The 26304-nt window shown below is 44.4% G+C and overlaps 1 protein-coding gene across 1 annotated transcript in view; it reads right to left on the bottom strand.

Annotated features, from left to right (window-relative positions):
- The window catches only part of LOC126188430 (glucose dehydrogenase [FAD, quinone]-like), a 30454-nt gene extending 7751 nt beyond the window's left edge, over nucleotides 1-22703 (bottom strand). Inside the window, exons 1-2 of the mRNA XM_049930033.1 lie at nucleotides 22383-22703; nucleotides 4910-6491 (exon numbers count right to left, since the gene is read on the bottom strand). Coding sequence (XP_049785990.1) covers nucleotides 4910-6491; nucleotides 22383-22703 — 1903 coding nt within the window. The remainder of the gene's footprint in view (nucleotides 1-4909; nucleotides 6492-22382) is intronic.
- Between the last annotated feature and the right edge of the window lie 3601 nt (nucleotides 22704-26304).

Raw genomic sequence — 26304 nt, 5'->3', positions numbered from 1 at the left:
TGGGGACTCAGTCCTCTATTGCCTCCCTCATTATTTCTTCATCACTGACGCGCAGGTCGCCCATCGTGCCGTCAACTGAAAAGACTTACAACTCGGTGGCCGAACTTCCTCAGATGGGGACTCCAGGGCATCAATACCAGACGGTCATTTCATTTTTTCCGGGAATATACAAGGAAAAACAAATTATTACTGTAATAACATATTAATTTCTGTTTTGTTATTCTTTGTGAATTAATACATGTAATTAAAATCAACGTAATGATGATTGGTCACAGACTTTTTCTAAAGGGGCAAGAAACTTTGTGTATCTTTCTCTCTAAAACAAACGAATTGTTGTACATCATTTATTCTCGCCATACTTAGATGTCTTTTATCGTCTGTCTGTTGTAACGTAAGCATCCATGTTTCTGAATACTGCAATTTTGTATTAAATAGAGCGTTCTGTTATGACTGTATGTGTGGCATTCATTTAAAATATTAGACCTGGTTATGTCGCATGTGATTAACCATAATTTTGCAAGAATTTTTGGATTTTCTCGGAGACCGTAGAGAAAAAATTGATGACGAGTTGTTCGAGGGTATAACGACCGAACCCATTACTTGTTTCTTCGTTATTTACAAGGTGGGGCGCTTAAATCCGGACAAATTTGAATTTCTCGCCATATCGTAGTTCCGCTGTAGGTCGCTTTTGGCGTTCTTGAAAGCCATTAGTATCTAGTAAACAGTCAGAAGCCCAAAATGGCCGAGATGTTACGGACAAGTGCGGAGCACAACCGAAGAGCCGCGATTATGAAAGGTCTTCGCACTGGGCGTTCGCCCACTGAAATAGTTCGATTCTTCGATTACCCGATGTTAACTGTTTACGATATTGTGACCAAGTACAATGCGTCGGAGAAGTCTGGGGAAGGTTCCAGTAACCCGGCGAGGAAACCTCTTTCAAGGAAACTCGTGTCACGAACTGCAGTAGTCATCGAAAACGCTCAGACGCTCATTTCGGAGAACCCGGGGCAATAGCAGAGGAAACTGGCATCAGTATTGAATGTCAGCAAGCGCACATTGCGTCGGACGGCAGAGGAGGACCTCATACGAGCCATTTAGTTCAAAACTGGCTCTCGAATAAAGGTTACATGTTCTGGTCAAAGGAATTCTGGCCCCCAAATAGCCCGGACCTGAAACCCCTTGACGATCGTAGTCGAAAGAGTTATCAACGAAACGAGGCAACCTAACGTCGCATCTCTACGCGCCGCTGTCTGAGCAACATTCACAAATATGGACAGCGATGTTGAGTGCGTGCGATCGCTTCAGGACAAGATCGGAGGCGGTCATTGCGGCTGAACGGGGTTACATTTAGTAATTTACTCTTGAAAGATACCACTACTTATATGTAAAACGATTTTCTTTTCATTTGTACTTTGTTTTAATAAATTTGCTTTATTGAAAAAAAGTTTCATTTGTCCGGATTTAAGCGCCGCACCCTGTACAGTGCATCACTAAAGAGAACTCCCCCGAGATTAATTTCCTGATCATTTCTTTGAGTTCTTTGCGCATATTTTACACGTAAGAATCTTTTTTAGGTTGATCGGTTAGTTGCAGTCTCTTCACTGGCTTGATGTGTCGTGCCTAAACAAAATCAACAGTTGACAACCTGAAATATTACGTGAATGCGTAAGTATCATTTTTAACAGCAGTCATGGATTCTATTTAACTAGAATTTGGATCAGCTTTGAAGTACTTGGACGTTTCTTTCGCTAGTCACGGTGTTACATTGTAAGCAATATTTTAATAATCATATTGTATAATTTCCGTGACATACTGGAAAAAAATTATCGTTTAAAATATCGCAGGCAGTTCTGTAGTAAATTCAAGAGTGGAACGCTTCAGGTGCTACAGGAGAATGTTGAAGAGTTGATGGGTAGATTAGGTAACTAACGAGGAGGTACTGAATGAAAGAGGGGAAAAAAGAAACTTATGGCACAACTAGACTAAAAGAAGGGACCGACTGACAGGACACATCCTGAGCCATCAAGTAGTCTCCGATTTGGTAATGAATAGAATTTTGGGGGTAAAAATTATTGAGGGAAATTAAGGGTTCATTACGTCAAGCCGTTTCAGTTGCATATAGGCTGCAGTAGTTACACGGAGATGAAGAGGCTTGCACTGGATAGAGTAACGTGGAGAGCTGTATCAACCCATTCTTCAGGTTGAAGACCGAAAAACAATAACGACTTATGACAATCACAGACTGTGTTTCAACTGATAAATGCTATCGGAAGCTTTCTCTGCAGTGTTTGATGCCACACCAATTGGAACAGGCTCCCGAATTCCGCCAGCCACTTCGAGGTTCTGCATTGTTACTTATTATACTGCCTGATCCATATGCATACCCAAAACCCTTTAGACATATGATAACGGGTCGCTTCGTCTCACCGACGTAAACAAGATTGCAGTATCGGCTAACCTCAACCTCGTGTGCTATGCAGCTTGTCGATCACAGGAGCAGTAGTTTGAAAGTTACGGCTTCCTTGCATTTCTCGGAAATGGAGGTGACTGCTCTACTAATTCAGCTACTGCTTCAAAAAGTGCCATCCATAAGCGTTGCAAAAGGTATCGGGTCAGATATCTGCTGTGCTAGTACCATTTACCCGCGTTTTTAGTACATTCATATTATCCCTAAAGAACGTTTGCCTTTATACTCACATATTTTATCTAATTTTGCCAACACGTTTCTTATGAAATATATACACTCCTGGAAATGGAAAAAAGAACACATTGACACCGGTGTGTCAGACCCACCATACTTGCTCCGGACACTGCGAGAGGGCTGTACAAGCAATGATCACACGCACGGCACAGCGGACACACCAGGAACCGCGGTGTTGGCCGTCGAATGGCGCTAGCTGCGCAGCATTTGTGCACCGCCGCCGTCAGTGTCAGCCAGTTTGCCGTGGCATACGGAGCTCCATCGCAGTCTTTAACACTGGTAGCATGCCGCGACAGCGTGGACGTGAACCGTATGTGCAGTTGACGGACTTTGAGCGAGGGCGTATAGTGGGCATGCGGGAGGCCGGGTGGACGTACCGCCGAATTGCTCAACACGTGGGGCGTGAGGTCTCCACAGTACATCGATGTTGTCGCCAGTGGTCGGCGGAAGGTGCACGTGCCCGTCGACCTGGGACCGGACCGCAGCGGCGCACGGATGCACGCCAAGACCGTAGGATCCTACGCAGTGCCGTAGGGGACCGCACCGCCACTTCCCAGCAAATTAGGGACACTGTTGCTCCTGGGGTATCGGCGAGGACCATTCGCAACCGTCTCCATGAAGCTGGGCTACGGTCCCGCACACCGTTAGGCCGTCTTCCGCTCACGCCCCAACATCGTGCAGCCCGCCTCCAGTGGTGTCGCGACAGGCGTGAATGGAGGGACGAATGGAGACGTGTCGTCTTCAGCGATGAGAGTCGCTTCTGCCTTGGTGGCAATGATGGTCGTATGCGTGTTTGGCGCCGTGCAGGCGAGTGCCACAATCAGGACTGCATACGACTGAGGCACACAGGGCCAACACCCGGCATCATGGTGTGGGGAGCGATCTCCTACACTGGCCGTACACCACTGGTGATCGTCGAGGGGACACTGAATAGTGCACGGTACATCCAAACCGTCATCGAACCCATCGTTCTACCATTCCTAGACCGGCAAGGGAACGTGCTGTTCCAACAGGACAATGCACGTCCGCATGTATCCCGTGCCACCCAACGTGCTCTAGAAGGTGTAAGTCAACTACCCTGGCCAGCAAGATCTCCGGATCTGTCCCCCATTGAGCATGTTTGGGACTGGATGAAGCGTCGTCTCACGCGGTCTGCACGTCCAGCACGAACGCTGGTCCAACTGAGGCGCCAGGTGGAAATGGCATGGCAAGCCGTTCCACAGGACTACATCCAGCATATCTACGATCGTCTCCATGGGAGAATAGCAGCCTGCAGTGCTGCGAAAGGTGGGTATACACTGTACTAGTGCCGACATTGTGCATGCTCTGTTGCCTGTGTCTATGTGCCTGTGGTTCTGTCAGTGTGATCATGTGATGTATCTGACCCCAGGAATGTGTCAATAAAGTTTCCCCTTCCTGGGACAATGAATTCACGGTGTTCTTATTTCAATTTCCAGGAGTGTATATGTAAGGAATACTAACACGGTCTTTGCCTCATTCCAGTGGCGGAGCGCACGGGTAGGATACCCAAAGCACTAGTTTCATAGGTGATATCTATCTTTGGCAGAAAAATTATTGTTTGGTAACTTCAAAGTTAAGACTGCAAACCTATTCTGAAGTCTCCATCGTATATTCGCGGGTGGGCGTTAAGGGGAACAAAAGAAAGATTAGTCAAAAAATGGAAGCGTAGTGTTTCCGCGATCCATTCGCGAACAGAAAAGGAAAACAGTTGCTCGTTCCTCTCTTTTAAAAGACAACCCTGTATCACTTCGTCAAATACGCCAGAGATGTCAGACCGGCTGTTTCGCGTACCTTGTTGATGTTTTAGTTTTTAGTTCGGAGACTGGTTTGATGCTGCTCTCTTCCCTCCACTACGAAACCGACGATTCCTTAATGTATCAGGATATGTGTTATGAACAATATGTTCTTTAAGACAAGCTGTGTCATAAATTTCTTTAGTAACCATTTCGGTTCACTGCTTCCACTTTCGATCAACCTGTCTGATTTTCAGTGTTATTCTGCAGCATCACATTTTAAAAGCTTCTTGTCTGGACTGCTAGTCGTTCAGGTTTCGCTGCATATAGACGGCCATAAGGGTCAGCGTAAGCCGTTAAACAAGTTTTTGTGTGGGGAAGGAAATCTTGGAGAGTCAATCGAAGGATATATCTCATTTTCTGGGATTGATGGCGGGCGGTGTATGACCCTTACCTTTAAATTGACCATTGTTAATGACACCAAGCGCCGACGAATTGTCGACGACTTCCGTTTCTTCGGGCCAGTCGTCCTTGATGAAATCTGCCGCCCTCTCGGCCAACATGACGATGGACGAGATGGGGTTGGAGTTGGGTATGTACGGGAAGACGGAAGCGTCGACGACGCGCAGCCCAGCCACGCCGTGCACCCGGAAGCGCGGGTCTACGACGGCGGAGTCGTCGGTGGCGGGCCCCATCTTGCAGGTGCCTCCCTGGTGGTTCTCGGCGCCGGTGCTGTAGCGCACCACGCACGCCCAGTACTCGTCTGACGCGAACTCGTAGTCCTCGCAGCCGGCCGTCACCGTCGTGTCCAGCTCGAAGCCCCAGCGTTGCATCGCCTCCGTCCGTGTCATGTTGATCACCAACTTGATGCCCTCGACCAGTATGTCCACATCGATCTGCTCAGAGAGGTAGTTGGGTCGGAAAATCGGGTAGTCGAGAGGGTCGGTGCTGCGTAGTTTCATATAACCTTTACTGCGTGGCATGATGTTAGTAGGTCGCGCATCGATGTAACGGCGACCGCAGTCGACGCCCACGTCACCGCTGGAGCATTCTTCTGGCAGACCCGATCGGGAGCAAGCTGCGTTGAAGCCGTCAAAGAAGATCTGCAAGTCGGGCACGCCGTCGGTGGCGTACTTTGAAAGCATGAAGCCTGTCGTCTGTGTCAGACCTGTACCTGTCATCGGACCAGTGCGGTTGCTAATGAAGTATTGCAGCACCTCTGTGGTCAGTGTTTGGTAGGATGTATCATTTATGAAAAAGGCCACGAAACCAGATACGTGATTGTGCAGATTCTGGCCGACAGACAAGTTCTTCAGCACTGTGATGCCCAAGTCCTCGAGGTCCGCCTGTGGCCCGACACCAGAAAGCATGAGTATCTGTGGAGATCCGATGGCTCCTGCGCTTAGGATGACTTCCTTATTGGCCATTACTGTATATAGGTTGTTCTCACTATCCAGAAATTCTACGCCAGTCGCTGTCAAAGTTTCAGGGTCGATAAGAACTCTGGTCACATGCGCGTTTATACCAGTGTAAAGTTTGGGATTATTGGCAGCAGCGGGCCTGAGATACAGTCTGGGTGTACTTCCTCGGAGATTGTCTTTCACCATCATCTGTGCTATGCCGACGCCCGTCTGGTTGCTGCCACAGAGGTCTCCCGTGCGGTAGCCGAGCTCTATTCCCGCCTCCACGATGGTCTCAGAGAGCAGCGGATGGCTGGCGAAGCGCTGCACCACGAGTGGTCCGTCTGTGCCGTGGTACCCTTCCTCCAATTGGTCGGCCTCCAGGTTGTTCTCCGCTTTAATAAAGTACGGCAGCACGTCATCGTAGCCCCAGCCTTCATTGCCAGCTGCTTCCCACCCGTCGTAGATGCTGCGGTGTGCCCGGGTGTACATCATGCCTTGCATGCTGCCAGTTCCAGAGACCATCTTGCCCCGCGGCCAGCTGCAGACGCCGCCTGTACCGAGGCAGGCCTGCTCCTGCACGTCGGTCGTGTAGTTCCAGTCAAGCACCGTGTTCTCCGCTGCGACTGCGAATGCCTGCACAAAATAAAAGGTGATGCAGTTTGTTTAGTACGCTTCGCTCTAACGTAAAGCCGACCAGGGTGGCCGAGCGGTTCTAGGCGCTACAGTCTGGAACCGCGCTACCGATACGGTCGCAGGTTCGAATCCTGCTTCGGGCATGGATGTGTGTGATGTCCTTAGGTTAGTTCGGTTTAAGTAGTTCTAAGTTCTAGGGGACTGATGACCTCAGAAGTTAAGTCCCATAGTGCTCAGAGCCATTTGAACCATTTTATAACGCAAAACTCCACAAAAAGTCGTTATTTTAAAAATCTGTATGGACTTATTAAGCTGAACACGTAGAAAACGACACACACTCTCTCTCTACATACTACATTCTGAAGATTCGACAGAAAGCGGCCAGGTAGATTTCGGTTCCCTTGACTCCTAAAAGATTTTCTAACTTGTACTAAATGTCAACTGATAGCAAAGACACGATCGTAAATGAGCAATATTAAATACTGTACTGGTTCGCAGGATTCTTGACCGATGTAGGACAAGCCGTACTTCTGATGGACTGGTGCTTATCAAGAAGAAAGCTAACTTCAGGTAAGAGATAAGCATGAGTGTTAGAGCCGCTCATGTATTCAGTACATCGGGCTGTTAACTTAAAGGGGGCACCCTTAACGTTTCATAAACAAGATCAAGAAACAAGGCTTTCCAGAAGTGTTACTATTTCATTATGAAGTTGACATAAATTTCTGTCTACAGATACATTGAAGCAACTGTAAATAAAACAATGCGCTTCTTTTAAAATCATTTGTGAACTTTGAAAATCAACAGCATAATGATGTGATACTTGCTCAAGTCTGTTGGGGGAATTTATACGAAAAGAAAATGATGACGCCCCCCCCCCCCCAACCATTGTTTGCAGGTGCAGCTTTTTTTGCTTCCATTGCCATATAAACATTGGTTAATACGGCAGAATATGCGCAGTGCCGTTTGACTTAGGATTTTCCACATTTCTCCTCTTTTTTGTGAAAATTTCTACGACAAACCTGCAAGTTACGAGTTTTAATAATATATTCGCCTCTCCGGTTATTTCCACTTGAAGAAAAACTTGCATCTGTACCTTCACCTGTTCATGAAACCTAAACGGCGTCATATTTTTTGTTCACCTTGCAAATTAGGCGAAATTCCAAAAGTTGAGAATGATATACAAATGGAGGAAAAGTAGAGAGAGAGAAAAGACGATCAAAATGACCGTCAACTTTTCTCCACAAAGATGAGGTGCATGTTCATAAGGAAGGACTACTCTGTCTTCGAATTGTGACGCGATTCAAAGGTTGAAGTGCATTAGAAACGTAACATATCAGCCCTACAGGATAACTTCTTCATGAATGTTGCAAAGTAATGCAACACACATGCCAGTGGCTCCCTCTTTTACAAGGTACAAGTCGCAGACACCTTGAAGCAAGTCAGTCTCAGCTGTGATGAATGAATCACTAAATTTCGTGTCATGTATTTGTAGGCGGCTTCGAGACGGAGGGAAAGTTCTCTCTATATAAACCAGGAGTAACCACTCCACAGTGTGACCGATTTTCGGCCTCAGAAGCACGGCGAATTCCAGTGGTATCTGCAGGACTGGTCTACAGAAAATAGAGCTGGCTCTGATATTGCAGTGTGCGATAAACTGTAAATGTTGCTCAGAGAAGCAAGCTCATATGCTTCTCAGTCGGTAATATATTTCCAGCTTACAAAGGTGGACCTGCATATTATGAAACCAAAAACATGAAGCTATTACCGGGAATAACTGGAGGAATTTTCTCTCCACAAATGAATCCAGCTAGACTTTTCGGAATAAATCTAGTCACAAGTTTGTAAGGAGTGAAAGTGGTGACGTGACAAAAGAGGAAGTGTAGGATTTAAGATTAGTATGGGATTCGAGAAGGATGGCGAATAAGTTCGGCCTTACTATCTTTAGAGGAACCTTCCAAGTATTTATTGGAAACAGTTTAGGAAAAGCATCAAAGACAAAACTGGATGTCCGGACGGTGTTTGATGCCCAATCCTCCCGAATGCGGATCAATGTGTTCAAAAAATGTTCAAATGTGTGTAAAATATTATGAGACTTAACTAAGGTCATCAGTCCCTAAGCTTACACACTACTTAACCTAAATTATCTTAAGGACTAACACACACACCCATGCCCGAAGAAGGACTCGAACCTCCGCCGGAACCAGCCGCACAGTCCATGACTGCAGCGCCTTAGACCGCTTTTAATATCATTTTGTTCGCTTTTGTTCGTTGCGTCTACTCTGGGCGGACGTGGTAAGACATCCGTTTCAAGTTCGTTGTTTATCGATTAACTCAGTTTTTTTATTACAGAGGTCAGCTAACCGTCTGACCGAACACACTGACCGCTCGGCTAATCGCGGGCGGCTGGATCAGTGTGTTAAACACTATACCACCTGAGTAGCGGGTACAATTACAGGAAAATAGTAGAAAGAGATCAACTACTGTGTGGAAGAGATCTAATGTAGGTAGACTTCGTGGGGCAAGGATGTAGAGATCCACCTTACAAGAGATGTAGAGGCGAGCAACTGCAACTAAACGCGTGGCTTTTCAAACTTGCTTGGTCCACATTTCCGCTTTATAAAAGCTAATGTCCGTCTGCATCCAACTGTTCTGGAGGTTGAATGTTGTACAGAAGAAGAACATTGTTCTCGGAGGTCTCCGACTCTAAATCTTTCAGAGTACGCCTGGGACACGTTGGGAAGAAGAATTGCACGCACCAGCCGCCAGCCGTTTTTCAGCCCTCTGTGATGGTTTTCTTAAGGATGCTTTGGCTGCCAGTACAGCTTTTTAATCACTTCATAACCAGCCGTCCACGTATCTGTCACGCATGTCTGGCAATTAGAGGTAACCATTGCAAATATTGAGTGTTTCGCTGTTGCGCAAAAGATTTTCTACTTCTATTACTTTAAAAATAAACTGTGTCTTCGGTGTCAAAACTGTGCATTCAGCGCTGAGACTGAAGTGCTTCAAGATGTGACGTTATTGCTTGTAAATCGGGATCCAGTAGCATATCTGTGGCATTACATTGCAGTATTTATGAAGAAGCTACTCTTTACTCAGCCGAAGCGCCACTGCTTACCTTTCTGATGTGCGGTATTCTTTATCTTTGGATCACGTTCTTAATGCGAAGATACCGTATTCTTCCCTATGCATATGCACGATGTCAAGTTTTGAATAAATGTCTCTATTTTCCATATCATAGTTAACTTTTGTACACTACTTATTGTGCAGCGTGAACACAAATATGCTACCATTAAAGTTTCATAAAAGAGTTAAGATATCGAAGCAAGGTTTCCTTCGAGTAGAAACGCGTAGAGGGGCAAATAATTTCCTGTGTGGTTAATTATGGTAACTGGCAGGTTTTCAGAGAAAACTTTCGCAGAAAACGAGAAATGTGCAAAATGTGAAGGCTACGGCAGGCAGCGTAGAGCAGTTTCTGCACCAGTGTACAACGTTTATGTGACAATGGAAGTAAAGATGCACTGAGGCAGTAGATATTGTCTTTTCTAATTGTTCCGTTTAAAGACATTTTAGTTGCTTCAAACTTATGTGAATCAACCACATAGTGAAATATCATCATTTGTCGAAAACTTTGTTCCCTGATGTTTATACGTTATTAGGGATGTCCTCGTGTAACGACGAGCATTATCCCGGGTGGTTATAATTAAACTTTCCCTAATAAATGAAAAGCACTAGTTTGATTTTGTTGTACAGTATTACTTTTATTGTGTTAACCGGTTTTCGGCTTACAAGGCCATCTTCAGACATTCACTAAGTATTGTCACCAAAAAAAGTTACAATGTTTGTAGACAACATTAGAAGAGAAGTTACACATCTACATTGAAGCAGGAACATAACAGTAAGTAACATCTTTGACAGTGTGGTGGTAATGCAATGTAAAAAGTAAAAAACTGAACAGTAAATAAATAAAAAATAAAAACGGAGTAGACAGGAAAGAACTTTAACACAAAATAGAAACAGCATGCCTAGATAAAAATTTTTGTTTATAAACAAAACTAATAAAATAAAATAAAATTAGTTCTTGACAAGGCTACTCCAGGAGGTACAAAACATGTTGTTCTACCAAGAGCCGACGGAAGATCCAGTTAGCATGATAAACTTTCCATATTTAACACGTTATAAAGCGTTAACTAATTACCGTACGAGTATCAAACTTGGTAGCATTAACGTCAAGGACACGGGGAAGAGAAGTAATGCAGAATCAATTTAATTGAAACACTTTTAATTTGCTGCTGCGGTACATCATACCATTACATACCAGTACCATTACTACTACAAAAGGGGTTCAATATGGTGCCCGTCAGTGTCCAGAAGAGTCTGAAAGCGCAGGATTGCTTTCGAAGGATGCCCGTGTGTATACTGGCTACCTCTATTGCTAATTCGATCGTTTCGAAATGTGTTTCGGAGAAGCAGGTGAACTTCACGAGCGATGTGCGGTGAGGTCTCATCTTGCATGAAATCTGTTGAATTCAATGCGTCTGTCTCCTGTGGGGCGGATATGACACGCTGGCGAAGCATATCGCAATAACGCTGGCCTGTCACACTGCACGTCTTTGGTCCTTGGGTTCCAGCATGTTCAAAAAAGAATGGGCCGATGATGAACGTAGCCTGTGAAGCCACACCAAACGGTGACGCGTTCACCATACAGAGGAACTTCATCACAGTGACTGGAGGTGAAGATCCCCACACTAGGCAATTCTGTGTGTTCACGTCACCCGTCAGAGAAAAATGAACTTCGTCTGTCCATAGAATGGTCCAGGGCCAGCCCTCGTCAATTTCAATCCTTGCGAGAAAGTGGAGAGCGAAGTCAACACGTCGTTGTGCATCCTGTGGTGCAAAATGCTGTTGATGCCATTTGAGAACGGTTCGAAGGATCTTCTGTACAGTGGACCACGGGATGTTCAACAGTCGTGACACAGCACGCGCATAGCCTGACCATCGGGAATTGCGCGCAGCGTTGTCTGCCATAGCAACAGCGATTTCATCAACCACCCGTGGTGCAACCGGTCGTCGGCCTCTTCCCGGAGGGACGTCCAGTTCTCCAGGTGACTCGAACTTCTTCATCATGCTCCGCACGTGAGGTACAGAAAGAGGAGCCTTCCGTAATCCTTTCAGCCGGCGGTATTCTCCAAGAGCAGCTGCAGCACTACTGTTATTTTGATAATAGAGCTTCATCAATAACGCCCTGCTCCTTTTGTCCAAGCTCATGCTGACACGTCAACAAGTGATCTACGCCTGGTCAGGTATGTTAGACTATGAATCACGATGACAGATCAAGCACCTGATGGCCCGTTGGAACTGGACTATGACGCTGTGGCACATGGAAATCATGCACACCATGCTATGGACATTAATGCTACCAAGTTTGGTACTCGATCGGTAACTAGTTTCCGTGTTATATCGTCTTAAATAGGGAAAGTTTTATTATAACCGCACGGTACATAGAATTCATTAGTGCCCATGTCAAATATGCTTGTGGCAGACCGAACGTTAGCCTTCTTCTTGATAAATAGGTAACCGCTGATCGAACTGCGTGTTGGCTTTTGTTCCTGAACACTTTTGCGAAACAGTCGCATGCTTACAACTACACCGTGTCTGTCGGCCGGAGTGGTCGAGCGGTTCTAGGCGCTACTGTCTGGAACCACCCGACGTCGCAGGTTCGAATCCTGCCTCGGGCATGGATGTGTGTGATGTCCTTAGGTTAGTTAGGTTTAAGTAGTTCTAAGTTCTAGGGGACTGATGACCTCAGATGTTAAGTCCCATAGTGCTCAGAGCCATTTGAACCTACACCGTGTCTCTGTTCCGAACTGAAGAAAAGCCACCTTTTAAGAATCAAGGACAACGAAATTTGCCTGAAAGTCTTATTTCAATTGCATCTTTACGATACTTGTATACCAAATATCTTGTAATTACTCTTTTCCTCGTTTTGAAGTTCTACCGATAACTTGTTTAAGATATAAGCTTGTAGTGCCTGGTTATTCTTAAAATTGCGACACTAGTGCACAAAAGACTTAACAGGAGGTGTGAGCAACAATCTTAGATTGTTGAGCGGCGACGCTGTGCTCGACAGCAAAGTCATCAACAGATTTGTAAGTAACTTCGAGTGAACTCCACGGAACCGTGTAGGGTCCCTTGCTATTCTTGTTGTAAATTAACGATCTTGCGAACATTATTAATAGTAACGACAAACGTTTCGAAGATGCACATGTCTATATGAAATACAGTATGAATGAAACTGTAGAAATGGTCAGTCAGACCTTGATAAGATTTCAAAATGGTGTATGACAGGCAGCTTGCTTTAAACGTTCAAAAATTTAAAATTGTGCACTTCACAGAATACCATAGGATCCTATAAAATAATATTAGTGAGACACAGCTGGAATCTGTAAACTAATTCTAATACTTGGACGTAGGACTTAATAGGAACATGAAGTGGAACGTTCACATAGGCTTAGTCGCGGTTTCTTGGTAGAATACTGGGGAAATGGAATCAGTCTAAAAAGGACATTGCTCATAAATTAGTCATCCTACCCATCCTGGAATACTGGTCAAGTGTGTAGGACCCATACCAGATAGGACTAGCAGGTGATTTTGAACGTATACAGAGAAGGGCAGCACGAATGGTCACAGGTTTGTTTGACCCGTGGGAGGGCGTCACTGATATGTTGACAGAACTGAACTGGAAGACTCTTCAAGCCTGACGTAAACTACCCCGGGAAGATCTACTAATAAAATTTGAAGAACCAGCTTTAAATGATGACTCTAGGAACACACTATATATCGCTCTCGTAGGATCTTAAGGATCAGAGTACATTAATTACAGCACACACAGAGGCATTTAAACAATCATTCTTCCCACGCTCCATACTTGACTGGATAGGTAAGGAGCTCTAATAACCGGTACGGTGGGATGTACTCCCAGCCGTGCACTTCACAATAGTTCGCGGATTATTGAATTAGGGGTAGATGTAGATTTTCGCTGGGTAAACGGGCACTGAGTTAAATAAGTTCTCGGTTGATGTAGCGAATCGCCTTAGATGTGGATGAAGAAGAGCAAAAATAGAACTACATTTTTTTAGAGTATTAATGGTTACCTTCTGCTTCATCCAATTTATAAAATTACATACATACTCCACGTGCCACCGTAGGTTACATGGTGGAGGGTACCGCGTACCACTATTAGTAACTTCGTTTCTTGCTCCACTCGTTAACAGAGCGAGGGAAAATAGACTGTATAAAAGCCTCCTTACGAGACCTAATTCTTCACGTCTTGTCTTCGTGACCCTTCCGCAAATGTCCGTTCTCGGAAGTAGGATGATCATACAGTCAGCCTCAAATGCCAGTTCTCTAAATTTCCCCAATACTGTATCGCCATAAGAGCTTCATCTTCCCTCCACGGATTTCCATTTGAGTTCACGAAGCATCTCCGTAATACTTGAGTATTGAAGGAACCTAACAGTAACAAATCTGGAAGCACGCCACTGAATTGCTTCGATGTCTTCCTGTACTCCGACCTAGTGGGGCGTGGAATGTCAGAAGCTTGAGCGTGGTAGGGAAGACAGAACATCTGGAAAGGGAAATGCAAAGGCTCAGTCTACATATAGTGGGGGTCAGTGAAGTGAAACGGGAAGAAGACAAGGATTTCTGGTCAGATGAGTATAGAGTACTATCAACAACAGCAGAAAATGATATAACGGTAGGACTCGTTACGAATAGGAAGGTAAGGCAGAGAGTGTGTTACTGTCAACAGTTTAGTGATAGGGTTGTTCTTATCAGAATCGACAGCCAGATACGGGAAGATTTAACTTAGATTACGTCACGGTCAGACAGAGATTCCGAAATCAGATAGTAGATTGTAAGGTGTACCTAGGAGCAGATATAGACTGAGATCACAATGTAATAATGATGTAGGGATGGCTGAAATTTAAGAGATTAATCACGAAGAATCAGTACGCAAAGAAGTGGGTTACAGAAGTGCTAAGGAATGACGAGAAACGCTTGTAGTTCTCTAAGGCTATAGATACAGCAATAAGGAATATCTCATTAGGCAGTACAGTTGAAGAGGAATGGTTATCTCTTAAGGGTAACAATAGAAATTGGAAATAAAAACCTACATACAAAGAAGTTAACTGCGAAGAAACGATGGGTAACAGAAGAAATACTTCAGTAAATCGATGAAAAAAGGAAGTACAAAAATGTTGAGGGAAATTCAGAAGCACAGAAATACAAATCACTGAGGAATGAAATAAATAGGAAGTGCAGGGAAGCTAAGACGAAATGGCCGCATGAAAAATGTAAAGAAATGAAAAAAGAAATGATTGACTCAACATATAGGAAAGCCAAAATAACCTTTGGTGAAATTAAAAGCAAATGTGGTAACACCAAGAATGTAATGGGAATTCCAATGTTAAATTCAGAGGAGAGAGTGGATAGGTGGAAAGAGTACATTGAAGGCCTTTGTGAGGGGGAAGATCTGTCTGCTATGATAGAAGAAGCAACAGGAGTCGATAAAGAAGAGACGGTGTATCCAGTATGAGAACCAGAATTTAAGAGAGTTTTGGAGGGCTTAAGATCAAATAAGGAAGAAGGGATAGACAACATTCCATCAGAATTTCTAAAATCTTTAGGGGAAGTGGAAACAAAAGACTATTCACGTTGGTGCGTAGAATGTATGAGTCTGGTGACATACCATCTGACTTTCGGGAAAGTATCATCCATACTATTCTGAAGACCGCAAAAGCTGACAAGTTCGAGAATTATCGCACAATCATCTTAACAGCCCATGCATCCAAGTTTCTTACAAGAATAATTTACTGAAGAATTGAAAAGAAAATTGTGTTAGATGACGATCAGTTTGGTTTTAGGAAAGGTAAAGGCAACAGAGAGCAATTTTCAAGTTGCGGTTGATAATGGAAGCAGGACTAAAGAAAAATCAAGACACGTCCACAGGATTTGTCGACATGGAAAAAGCTTTCGATAATGTAAAATGGTGGAAGATGTTCGAAATTATGAAAAAATACGGGTAAGCTATAGGAAGACACGGACAATGTACAATATGCACAAGAGTCAAGAGGGATTAATAAGAGAGGACGACAAAGAACGAAGTGCTCGGTTTATAATGGGTGTATGACGGGGATGTAGTCTCTCGCCCCTAATGTTCAATCTGTACATCGAAGAAACAGTGATGGAAGTAAAAGAAAGGTTCAGGAGTGGAATTAAAATTCAAGGTGAAAGGGTATCAACGAAACTATTCGCTGATGACATTGTTATACTCAGTGAAGTGAAGGAGAATTTCATGATCTTATGAATGGAATGAACGGTCTAATGAGTACAGAATACGTATTGAGAATAAACTGAAGGAAGATGAAAGTAATGAGAAGTAGCAGAAATGAGAACAGCGAGGAACTTAACGTAAGGAATGATGGTCACGAAGTAGATGAAGTTAAGGAATTCTACTACCTAGGCAGGAAAATAGCTAACGACGGATGGAGCAGGGAGGACATCAAAAGCAGACTAGCACTGGCAAAGAGAGATCCACTAGTATCAAACATAGGCCTTAATTCAAGGAAGAAATTTCTGAGAATGTAGGTTTGGAGCACAGCATTGTATGGTAATGAAACGTGGACTGCGGGAAAACCGGAACATAAGAGAATCGAGGCATTTGAGATGTGGTGCTACAGACGAATGTTGAAAATTAGGTCGACTGATAAGGTAAGGAATGAGGATTTTCTGCGCAGAATCGGAGAGGAAAGGAGTATATGGAAAACACTGACAAGTAGAAGGGACAGGAGGATAGGACATCTGTTAAGACGTGAGATAATGACTTCCATGGTACTAGGAGGGCTGTAGAGGGCAAAAACTTTCGAGGAAGACAGATAATCGAATACATCCAGCAAATAACTGAGGGCATAGGTTGCAAGTGCTACTCTGAGATGAAGAGGTTGGCGCAGGAGAAGAATTTGTGGCGGGCCGCATCTAACCAGTCAGAAGACTGATGACTCAAAAAAAGTAAATAAATAAAGAAAAAAATGGTGAATCCAAACACCAAACACTCGAACAGTACTGTCCACAGCTCGTGGTCTAGTGGTTCTGCCCTCCGTAATAAAAAAACTTAATTAACCGATCAACAACGAAGTTAAACGGGTGTCTTATGACGTCCGCCCCGAGCAGATGCAACGAACGAAAGCGAACAAAATGAGATTTTTAAAAAAGTGGTTAGCGTTGCTGCCCCTGGATCATGGGGTCCCGGTTCGATTCCCGGCCAGCTTGAGGATTTTCTATGCCCGGGGACTGGGTGTTTGTGTTGTCCTCATTATTTCATTATCATCATCATTCATGATAGTGGCTAGACTGGACTGCGTAAAAAATTGGAGTGTGAAAAAATTGGGACTTTGTACAGGCGCTGATGACCGGTACTTGAGCGTCCCACAAACCAAACTTCATCATCATCATCGAACAGTACACAAAAATGGGTCGCACTAATGTTCTATAATCCCCTATCCTCTGTATATGAGCTACACTTTCTCAAAATGCTCCCACTAAAAGGATGCCGAGCATTCGTCTTCCCTACCACCAACCTGGCATGTTCATTCCTTTTCATATCGTTTTGCAAACGCTACGCCTAGATATTTATTAGAAGTGACTGTGCAAAATAGCACCCTACTAATGCTGTGCCGTACTTTGCAGGAATGTTTTTCCTGCTCATCCGCATTAACTTATATTCTTCTACATTTAGAGCAAGCCGCCGTTCATTACACCAAGTAGAAATTCTGTCTAAATCATCTCGTACACTCCCACAGTAGCTCAACGACGACACCTTCCCGTTTTCCACAGTCTCATCAGCAAACAGCTCCCAAAACCAGACAATCTGATGGCCAGAACTTACATCTGACCACTTCTGTTTCCTTCATAAGGTTTTTGTATCACGTAGGTTATATTGACTGTTAGAATGAATGAGGCGCTGTACTGCGGATGAGCGTTTTGTTTTCAGTTTTTGATAATCCAGAAGTAAACTATACGCCCTACTGAAAGGTGATTCCCTAGGAGAAAGTCACAGATACCTACAGAACCCGTTGCTACAAATATCTAACGAAAATTATGACGAGTCCTAGCAGACGTGGTGAAAGACAGTTGTTGTATGTGGCGTAACAGATTCCGTATAAATTTTCACGTTTCTGATAAGTCTTCGTTGGGGGCAAACCCTACAACGTCTTCGTATTCGCAGTTACCGATTTGAAGTACTACGACAGTTTTAAGAGCCCTTTCTGATGACCCTTGATTACCATTGATCTCGTTTTAACATCTTGATTTTGTTGTTGTTCCTACGGCTTTCAGTCAGAAAGCTGATTTAATGGAGCTCTCCATGCCATACAGTAGAGCTGCATGTCCACGGGAAGTATAATGACTGTTGTTTCCCTTTACTTTCATCAGTCTGCAGTAACAACTTAGCAAGGCTGTGGTGAATGTTGCTACAAGAATAGATCAGTCAATTCTATAGACTGTTGCCGCTGTACGTACTGAAAAGATTGCTGTCCCTCTTTATGAAACATGTCAACCTTGTCTCTCCGCAGAAACCACCTGGATGTGATTGCACCTACTGCATAGCTATCTGTATCACTGAAGCACGCCAATTACCACACTATGGCACGGTCCATGAACATACTAAACCAAACGTTGACTGATCTCAACATCACAAGTTTTCCGAGACGAGAAATTTTCTCCTGTAGGACGATTTTGTAACATTCAGCAGTAACTTGGCGTCAGACGGATAAAAAGGAAGATTTGGGGGAGGGGTTAACGTCTTGTTGATAATGAGATCAGTTGAGATGGAAGATACATTCGGATAGAAAAAAGCTGTGGATGGAAATCGACCTTTATCTTCTCAGAGGAATTATCTCAGCCTTCGCCTTTATCTATGTAGGGAAGTCATGGAAAAATAGACATAGTTGGGCAGACAGAGACTTGAATCTTACTCCTTCCAGCTGCGAGTCCAATGTGTTACCCCCTACGCCTCCTTGCTCTGTTGTCACTGGAAGGAACAAAATAAGAAAATTCCGAAAACGAGTGAAGGTTAGAATTTGTAAAAGTGATTAAAGCAGATTTTGGAATTTGCGGTGAAATGATGAATGCAAGAAAGAAAGATACTGAGGATAGTATCACACAGATTGATGACAAAAGAAAGAAAGAAGAACGGGAGGCGCATTGTGATTTTCCACATCTTGTATGATTCTTCAATTTCTCTGGTGAATTACCCACTGCTTTGAAGCTTCATATTAAAACTGTGCCGGATCAGTATTGGGACCTTGTAGTTTGTCTTCTGCAGACAATGCTGTTATCAAATGAGCTATCCATATGCGGACTCTGTTTCTGCCATTCCGTTTTGCTACGATACGTATTGTTTGAGAAGTACTAGTACAATAAGGTACGCAAATTAAGAAAGGAAATAAAAATATAAAAGGCAGGAAGATTAATGTTAAATGGCCTGTCGAGAACGAGGTCATTAGAGATGGAGCACAAGTTCGGATCAGGGAAGGATGGGGAAGAACATCTGCTGTGCCCTTTCAAAGGAATCGTCCCTCAGTCTTAGAGACATCACGGAAAATCTAAATCTGGATGACAGACGGGGATAAGAAACACCGTTCTCCGAAATGAGAGTCCAGTGTCCTAACCACAGCGCTACACCGCTCGGTAATAAGATATGCAGAAGACCTTCTGCGAAATTTGGATAAAGGGAGGAGACAGGTACTCTAAAAATTGAAGGTATAAGGGCTGGTGTGGCTGAACAGCAAAGACAGTTAGAATACTGAAAGGGGAGGTTGTGGGTCCCAGTCTTTATCTGGCAGCTAGCTGTGATCAGATTAGAAATTTTGGAATTTTAGCAATTTAACTCTATAGGAGAATGTTGCACATGGAGGACAGTGTACCTAGGAACACGATTCTATAATTACGTGAAATAATGAGCACTATAAATCGCCAAAACCAGTTTCTATCATTTTTTTCTCGCGAGACATGAGGCTGTGTTTTATGCAGCGTTTGTAAACATTACGAGTTCCACATATTAAACTCTAGTGTAATATATTAAAGCTATTTGTAGGATACTGTTGATTCTTCAGTTACAGAGTAATTTGGTGAGAAAATTCTGTACATGTGATTTGAGGTTTTCCCGGCATAGAGAAATCTTGGAAATTTCTCGGGTATTCAGCCGACGACGCTACCCGACTGAATACCCGAGAAATTTTCAAAAAATTCTGTATATTTTTATAAGTAATTAAATGACGTGTGGGTGGTCAAGGCGTACTATGTTTGTTGTGGCCTTCTTGTACCGTAAAAGTAAAGTAAATGTGTGAAATCTTATGGGACGTAACTGCTAAGGTCATGAGTCCCGAAGGTTACACAGTACTTAACCTAAATTATCCTAAGGACAAACACACACACCCATGCCCGAGGGAGGCCTCGAACCTCCGCCGGGACCAGCCGCACAGTGCATGACTGCGGCGCCACAGACCGCTCGGCTAATCCCGCGAGGCTCTTGTACCGTGACATGGAAGAAGGGCCATGGAAAGTACGATATATAGCCGCGCGGCTACGCCGCGTGGTCTTGGGCGTCTTGTCACGGTACGCGCGGGTCCCCCCGTCGGAGGTTCGAGTCCTCCCTCGGGTATGGGAGTGTGTGTTGTCCTTAGCGTAGTTAGTTTAAGTTAGATTAAGTAGTGCATAAGCTTAGAGACCGATGACCTCAACAATTTCGTCCTATTAGACCTTACCTGAAATTTCCAAATGTCTTCCACGATATATGCAAATTAACTAATAATTTTACCTGTCTTGAAACTGGAAATATTTCTTGGTTTCGAATAGCTTCTATTTCAAAATTGTTTAACTTGTAACTGGCTTTTGATACTACCTCTTTTTAATTTGATTTCACGTACCGATTTTTGGAGTGTCGTAGAGTAATAATGTAACACAAAGACTCTTAAGCAAAATAATGACAAGATTTTCTTGACTGTAACACTTTTAAATTTGAATGGAATATTTTTTCCTAGGTAAATGACCACGTTAGAGCTTGGAAAAGTTTTCCACATTTGGAAAAACCGTACTTTCAGAGAAAGACTTCAGCACGCTTAAAATGAATACTACCATTTGAAAATGAAATAAGAAAATTTATTAAGCTTTTATTACAGAGAAGCGAAAAATTCAAAAATTGTCTTCCTAGGCGCAAGACCCTCTCTTGCTCATTGTAATGTACGGTTTGTTTGACAAGGAAAACCATCTCTGTATACTTCGTCGTTGTTCTGAAGTTTTAGTAGAAATTCTGAATCCTCTTGAACTACAAAGAACGACATATAATTCTGTTAATGCACTCTGTCATTTAGTAGTAATTCTATGTAGATATGCAAATGTTTTTACACTACTGGCCATTAAAATTGCTACACTACGAAGGTGACGTGCTACAGACGCGAAATTTAACCGACAGCAATAAGATGCTCTGATGTGCAAATGATTAGCTTTTCAGAGCATTCACACAAGGTTCGCGCCGGTGGTGACACCTACAACGTTCTGACATGAGGAAAGTTTCCAACCGATTTCTCATACACAAACAGCAGTTGACCGGCGTTGCCTGGTGAAACGTTGTTGTGATGCCTCGTGTAAGGAGAAGAAATGCGTACCATCACGTTTCCGACTTTGATAAAGGCTGGATTGTAGCCTATCGCGATTGCGGTTTACCGTATCGCGACATTGCTGCTCGCGTTGGTGGAGATCCAATGACTGTTAGCAGAATATGGAATCGGTGGGTTCAGGAGAGTAATACGGAACACCGTGCTGGATCCCAACGGCCTCGTATCACTAGCAGTCGATATGACAGGCATCTTATCCGCATGGCTGTAACGGATCGTGCAGCTACGTCTCGATCCCTGAGTCAACAGATGGGGACGTTTGCAAGACAACAACCATCTGCACGAACAGTTCGACGACGTTTCCAGCAGCACGGACTATCAGCTCGGAGACCATGGCTGCGGTTACCCTTGACGCTGCGATGGTGTAGTCAACGTCGAACCTGGGTGCACGAATGGCAAAACGTCATTTTTTCGGGTGAATCCAGGTTCTGTTTACAGCATCATGATGGTCGCATCCGTGTTTGGCGACATCGCAGTGAACGCACATTGGAGGCGTGTATTCGTCGTCGCCATACTGGTGTGTCACCCCGCGTGTTGGTATGGGGTGGTATTGGTTACACCTCTCGGTCACCTCTTGTTCGCATTGACGGCACTTTGAACAGTGGACGTTACATTTCAGATGTGTTACGACCCGCGGCTCTACCCTTCATTCGATCCCTGCGAAACCCTACATTTCAGCATGATAATGCACGACCGCATATTGCAGGTCCTATACGGGCCATTCTGGATATAGGAAACATTCGACTGCTGGCCTGACCAGCACATTCTCCAGATCTCTCACCAACTGAAAACGTTTGGTCAATGGTGCCCGAGTAACTGGCTCGTCACAATACGCCAGTCACTACTCTTGATGAACTGTGGAATCGTGTTGAACCTGCATGGGCAACTGTACCTGTTCACGCCATCCAATTTCTGTTTGATTCTATGCCAGGCGTATTAAGGCCATTATCACAGCCAGAGGTGGTTGTTCTGGGTACTGATTTTTCAGGAATTACGCACCCTAATTTCGTGAAAATGTACTCACATGTCAGTTCTAGTATAATATATTTGTCCAATGAGTACCCGTTTATCGTCTGCATTTCTTCTTGGTGTAGCAATTTTAATGGCCAGTAGTGTGGATGGAGATGAGTGGTCTAAGCGCGAGAGCTGGCGCACTGACCGGTATCTGCGTGGCGGTGGGCTCCTCGGGCCCCGCCTCCAGCAGCAGGACGGTCCAGTTCTGCCTCTCCGAGAGGCGGGCGGCGAGCGCGGGCCCCGCGACGCCGGCGCCGACGACGATGAAGTCGACGGCGGGCGGCTCTCCCAGCCGCGGCAGCAGCAGCGGCGCGTCGCGGCCCGCGCGCCCGCACGGGTCGGCCAAGTCGCAGCGCGTGCGCAGCACGTACTCCACCATCGACATGAAGAGCGCGAAGCCCGCGCCACAAGTCCCCGCCAGGAAGGCCGTGTCCTCGAACGCGCACTGGCAGCAGCTCAAGTCCATCGTCCCGGTGCTCTTTACAGCTCTCCTTTAAAGAATCCAGAAATACAGTTACTGAACCCTTGTTTTGTTTTAGAACGTAGTTTCGTTTCACGCTTACAAAAGCTTCAACCCTCTTCAAGCGCAGTGTCTTTTGCACTACTAATTACTCTTCTCAATACGTCTTTCCTCAGCTTTTATTTTATTGGTCAATGAATCACACGTAATACATGTAACAGACCCTGGATATCCGGTATGTATCTTAAAAGTTTATACACTGTCCAGTAGCCTTTGTAACGAAGAATGATGCAGCACATGTGTAGAATTTCGCCGCGCGGGGATAGCCGAGCGGACCCGGGCGCTGCAGTCATGGACTGTACGGCTGGTCCCGGCGGAGGTTCGAGTCTTCCCTCGGGCATGAGTGTGTGTGTTTGTCCTTAGGATAATTTAGGTTAAGTAGTGTGTAAGCTTAGGGACTGATGATCTTAGCAGTTAAGTCCCACAAGATTTCACACACATTTGAACATTTTTTTGTAGAATTTCAAGATGCGTATCGATTATTGTCAAATCGTCAGGCAGGTGTTTTCGATTTGGACTATTCCGCATGGACTACTGTGATTACCTTGCTTTAAAGGGCTTTATATGGTAGTCAACTGAACAATCGGCTCGGGTATCTTTTTTGGTCTCTTTCTGTGAACCTCTTCCGAAGACTGTCCACATATTACAATACTTATCTGGATGCTGTACACTCTCGTTGGTTGTTCCATGAAAGCTAAGGAATGCTGCTTTACAAATTAGAATATCCCTACCTACAATTCTCAACTTGTAGGAAAACGCACCTGCGTGATTACGGTGTCCTTCTTCTTCTTCTGCAATCCTGGGACGCTTCCTCTGAATGTGGCGCATGGTAAACAGCCTAGCAAGAAGACACTGGGAAACCTACGAATCCTGTCCAACTTTTCTAGAAATAACAAGGGACTTGTCTGCTTTTTGCAGATTTTCAAATGGATGTTTCTTTCGACCTGTACTGCTTTTGCCAGCCGGAGTGCCCGAGCGGTTCTAGGCGCTACAGTCTGGAAACGCGCGACCACTACGGCCCCAGGTTCGAATCCTGCCTCGGGCATGGATGTGTATGATGTCCTTAGGTTAGTTAGGTTAAGTAGTTCTAAGTTCTAGGGGACTGATAACCTCAGAAGTTAACTCCCATAGTGCTTAGATCCATTTGAACCATTTTGTATTGCTTTTGCCAAAACAAAATCGCCATGATATATCCGATGACGGGGAAGAGCAAGGCAGCATTAACTCAAAAAGTCGGATTTACACTTTTCCAGTTTTTGTAGTAAGCTTCTCATATATGAGACGAATCACTGCAGACGTTACGGAAATGGAAAATGTGCAGTCTTCACTGAATGGATTAGAAGTCAGGGGCTCGTATTATTAGTCAATCAACAGATTCTAATAATACTTAAAAAGTTTTTTTTTTCTGCAAGCATACACTTTTTAACTGAAACAATACTTATTGACATTAACAGACGAAAAGTAGAGTAGAGTGTTTGTTGCAAGATTCTAGTACGAGTCGTTTACGTGACATCATATTTTGAAAAATTCCCACAGCGATACTTAATACCTGTGGTAGTACACACTAAAGAACAACATAAGTGAATACACGAGTTATGTGGATTCTGACCAATAACAAGGCAATTGACCATCACAGGTTGTGTTCAAAATGACCGTCGACAGAGGCAACATACGCTTCCAATCCGGTATGGAACGACTACTGCACACGTGTTAGCATTTCAGCAGAGATGTCCGAATAGGCTGCAGTAATACGTCGTTGATATCGTCAGATGTAGTTGATGTATCCTTGTAGACAGCATCTTTCAGCTCTCCCCACAGAAAAAAACGTCCACAGGCGTTAAATTCGGGGAACAGGTCAGCTGAGGTACTTGTCCTCTGCGTCCAATCCAACGTTTCGGAAGCAGTTCGTAAAGACATGTTGTAGTATTTCGTGCACTATGAGCTGAACATTCATCATGTTGGTACCACAGGTTCCTCCTGCTGTACAGAGAAATGCGTACGCGCAAGATGGACTGTTAAGAGGCTGTGATACTTGTGCATGTTCAGTGTTCTGTTTAAGGAAAACAGGCATATGAGCTGATGGCTCACTATCCCACACCACACTTTTACACTCCATGGGCGCTGACGTTCCACCTGACGCAGCCAACAGGGATTGTCAACAGACTGATAGCGCAAAAAAATATGCGATTTCCCTGGCCATGATTGGTAAATGTGGTTTCATCACCAAACAAGATGGATGATACATCTGGAGTATCCTGTCTTAATGCCCAGGTACAAAAGTTAACACGATCCTCATAATCGTTTTCATGCAGCTCTTGATGGAGAGATGTAATAGAGATGGAACCTATGTCGATGGAGAATGTGTAAGACACTTGCGTGACTCATGCCACTTCCTCGTGCGATTGCGAGGGATCTAACTTGCAGATCAACTGCAAAAGCAACAAGAAAATTAATTTCCCGTTCTCCTCTCATCACTTGTTTCGTTCTGTTACGTTGTGTGGCTGTTATACTACCACTTTCACATAACGGTAGAGGTTAATAAATAACTACCGAGCTGGTTGATGCTTGTTGAGGTATCTTGCCGCTTACGTCGTACAAGAACGAACTGCATTCTTTCTACACTTTCCACACTCCATGAGCATGTCGGCTTTTTCTACATTGGTAAATCTCATCGTCCACTCACAACCTACTGCGTGAAATGTCACACACTAACTGATGACCAGCAAATCGCAATGTACTCAGGGAACACACAAGAACACTATAATCAAGCACAACAATACCGTACCTAATAACCACGCAGGCTGAGTGGCACAAACATGTATGGAAACTTTTAAAAATACGATACTTCGTAAACGATTTACACTAGAATCCTGCAACAAGCAAGGCAAGGTGAAATGTTCTGCCTGTACTAGTGTTTTAGTTTCACACTCAAGAGGGCTGTGAGCTGGAGCACCATCATATATGGTACCCATATTACCCCTTGTATCACCAAAGGAAATCTTCCAGCAGAGGAGGCAGAGTCAACCACAGGAGGTAGAGATATGTCTTGCATGTGAAGCGTTGTGGGAAGATGAGTACCATGAAGTCGTCATCAAAAATTTCCGCTCACACATTGCCGCTGGAGCAGTGCTGATGGTTCACTGCCACATATTGTATTACAGGGATTCTCCATAGCCCACAGCTGGGTGTTATGAAGGTTGGTGATATCATCTTCCATAAACATAGCGTTATCTGTGAAGGCAATGGATCACAGAAGTCCCAGTATTACTGTGGCCATGTGACGAGCCAGCGACAAAAGCGTCGCCGCGGAGGCAAGTCCATAGGCAACAAGGCTTGCCGGCATTGTGATATGGATAGTTGTTGTTCTCATGGAGAACGTTCCACATGGCTGCTTGGTGATGATATTGGGATCACTGTCAGAGATCTCTTATCTCCACTTCCAAGTGGGTGCACCTTCTTTGGTAAGCATTTACAAACCTGTCTTGCTCCTTATCCACTCAGGGGTCGTTCTCTGCAGTTTTTCCCTATTTGTCAAATCTCTCTCTCT

The sequence above is a fragment of the Schistocerca cancellata genome, chromosome 5 (genome assembly GCF_023864275.1).
Source record: "Schistocerca cancellata isolate TAMUIC-IGC-003103 chromosome 5, iqSchCanc2.1, whole genome shotgun sequence".
Taxonomy (NCBI): Eukaryota; Metazoa; Arthropoda; class Insecta; order Orthoptera; family Acrididae; genus Schistocerca; species Schistocerca cancellata.
The sequence above is the reverse complement of the archived record's forward strand: the minus strand, read 5'-3'. Positions and strand labels throughout refer to the sequence as shown.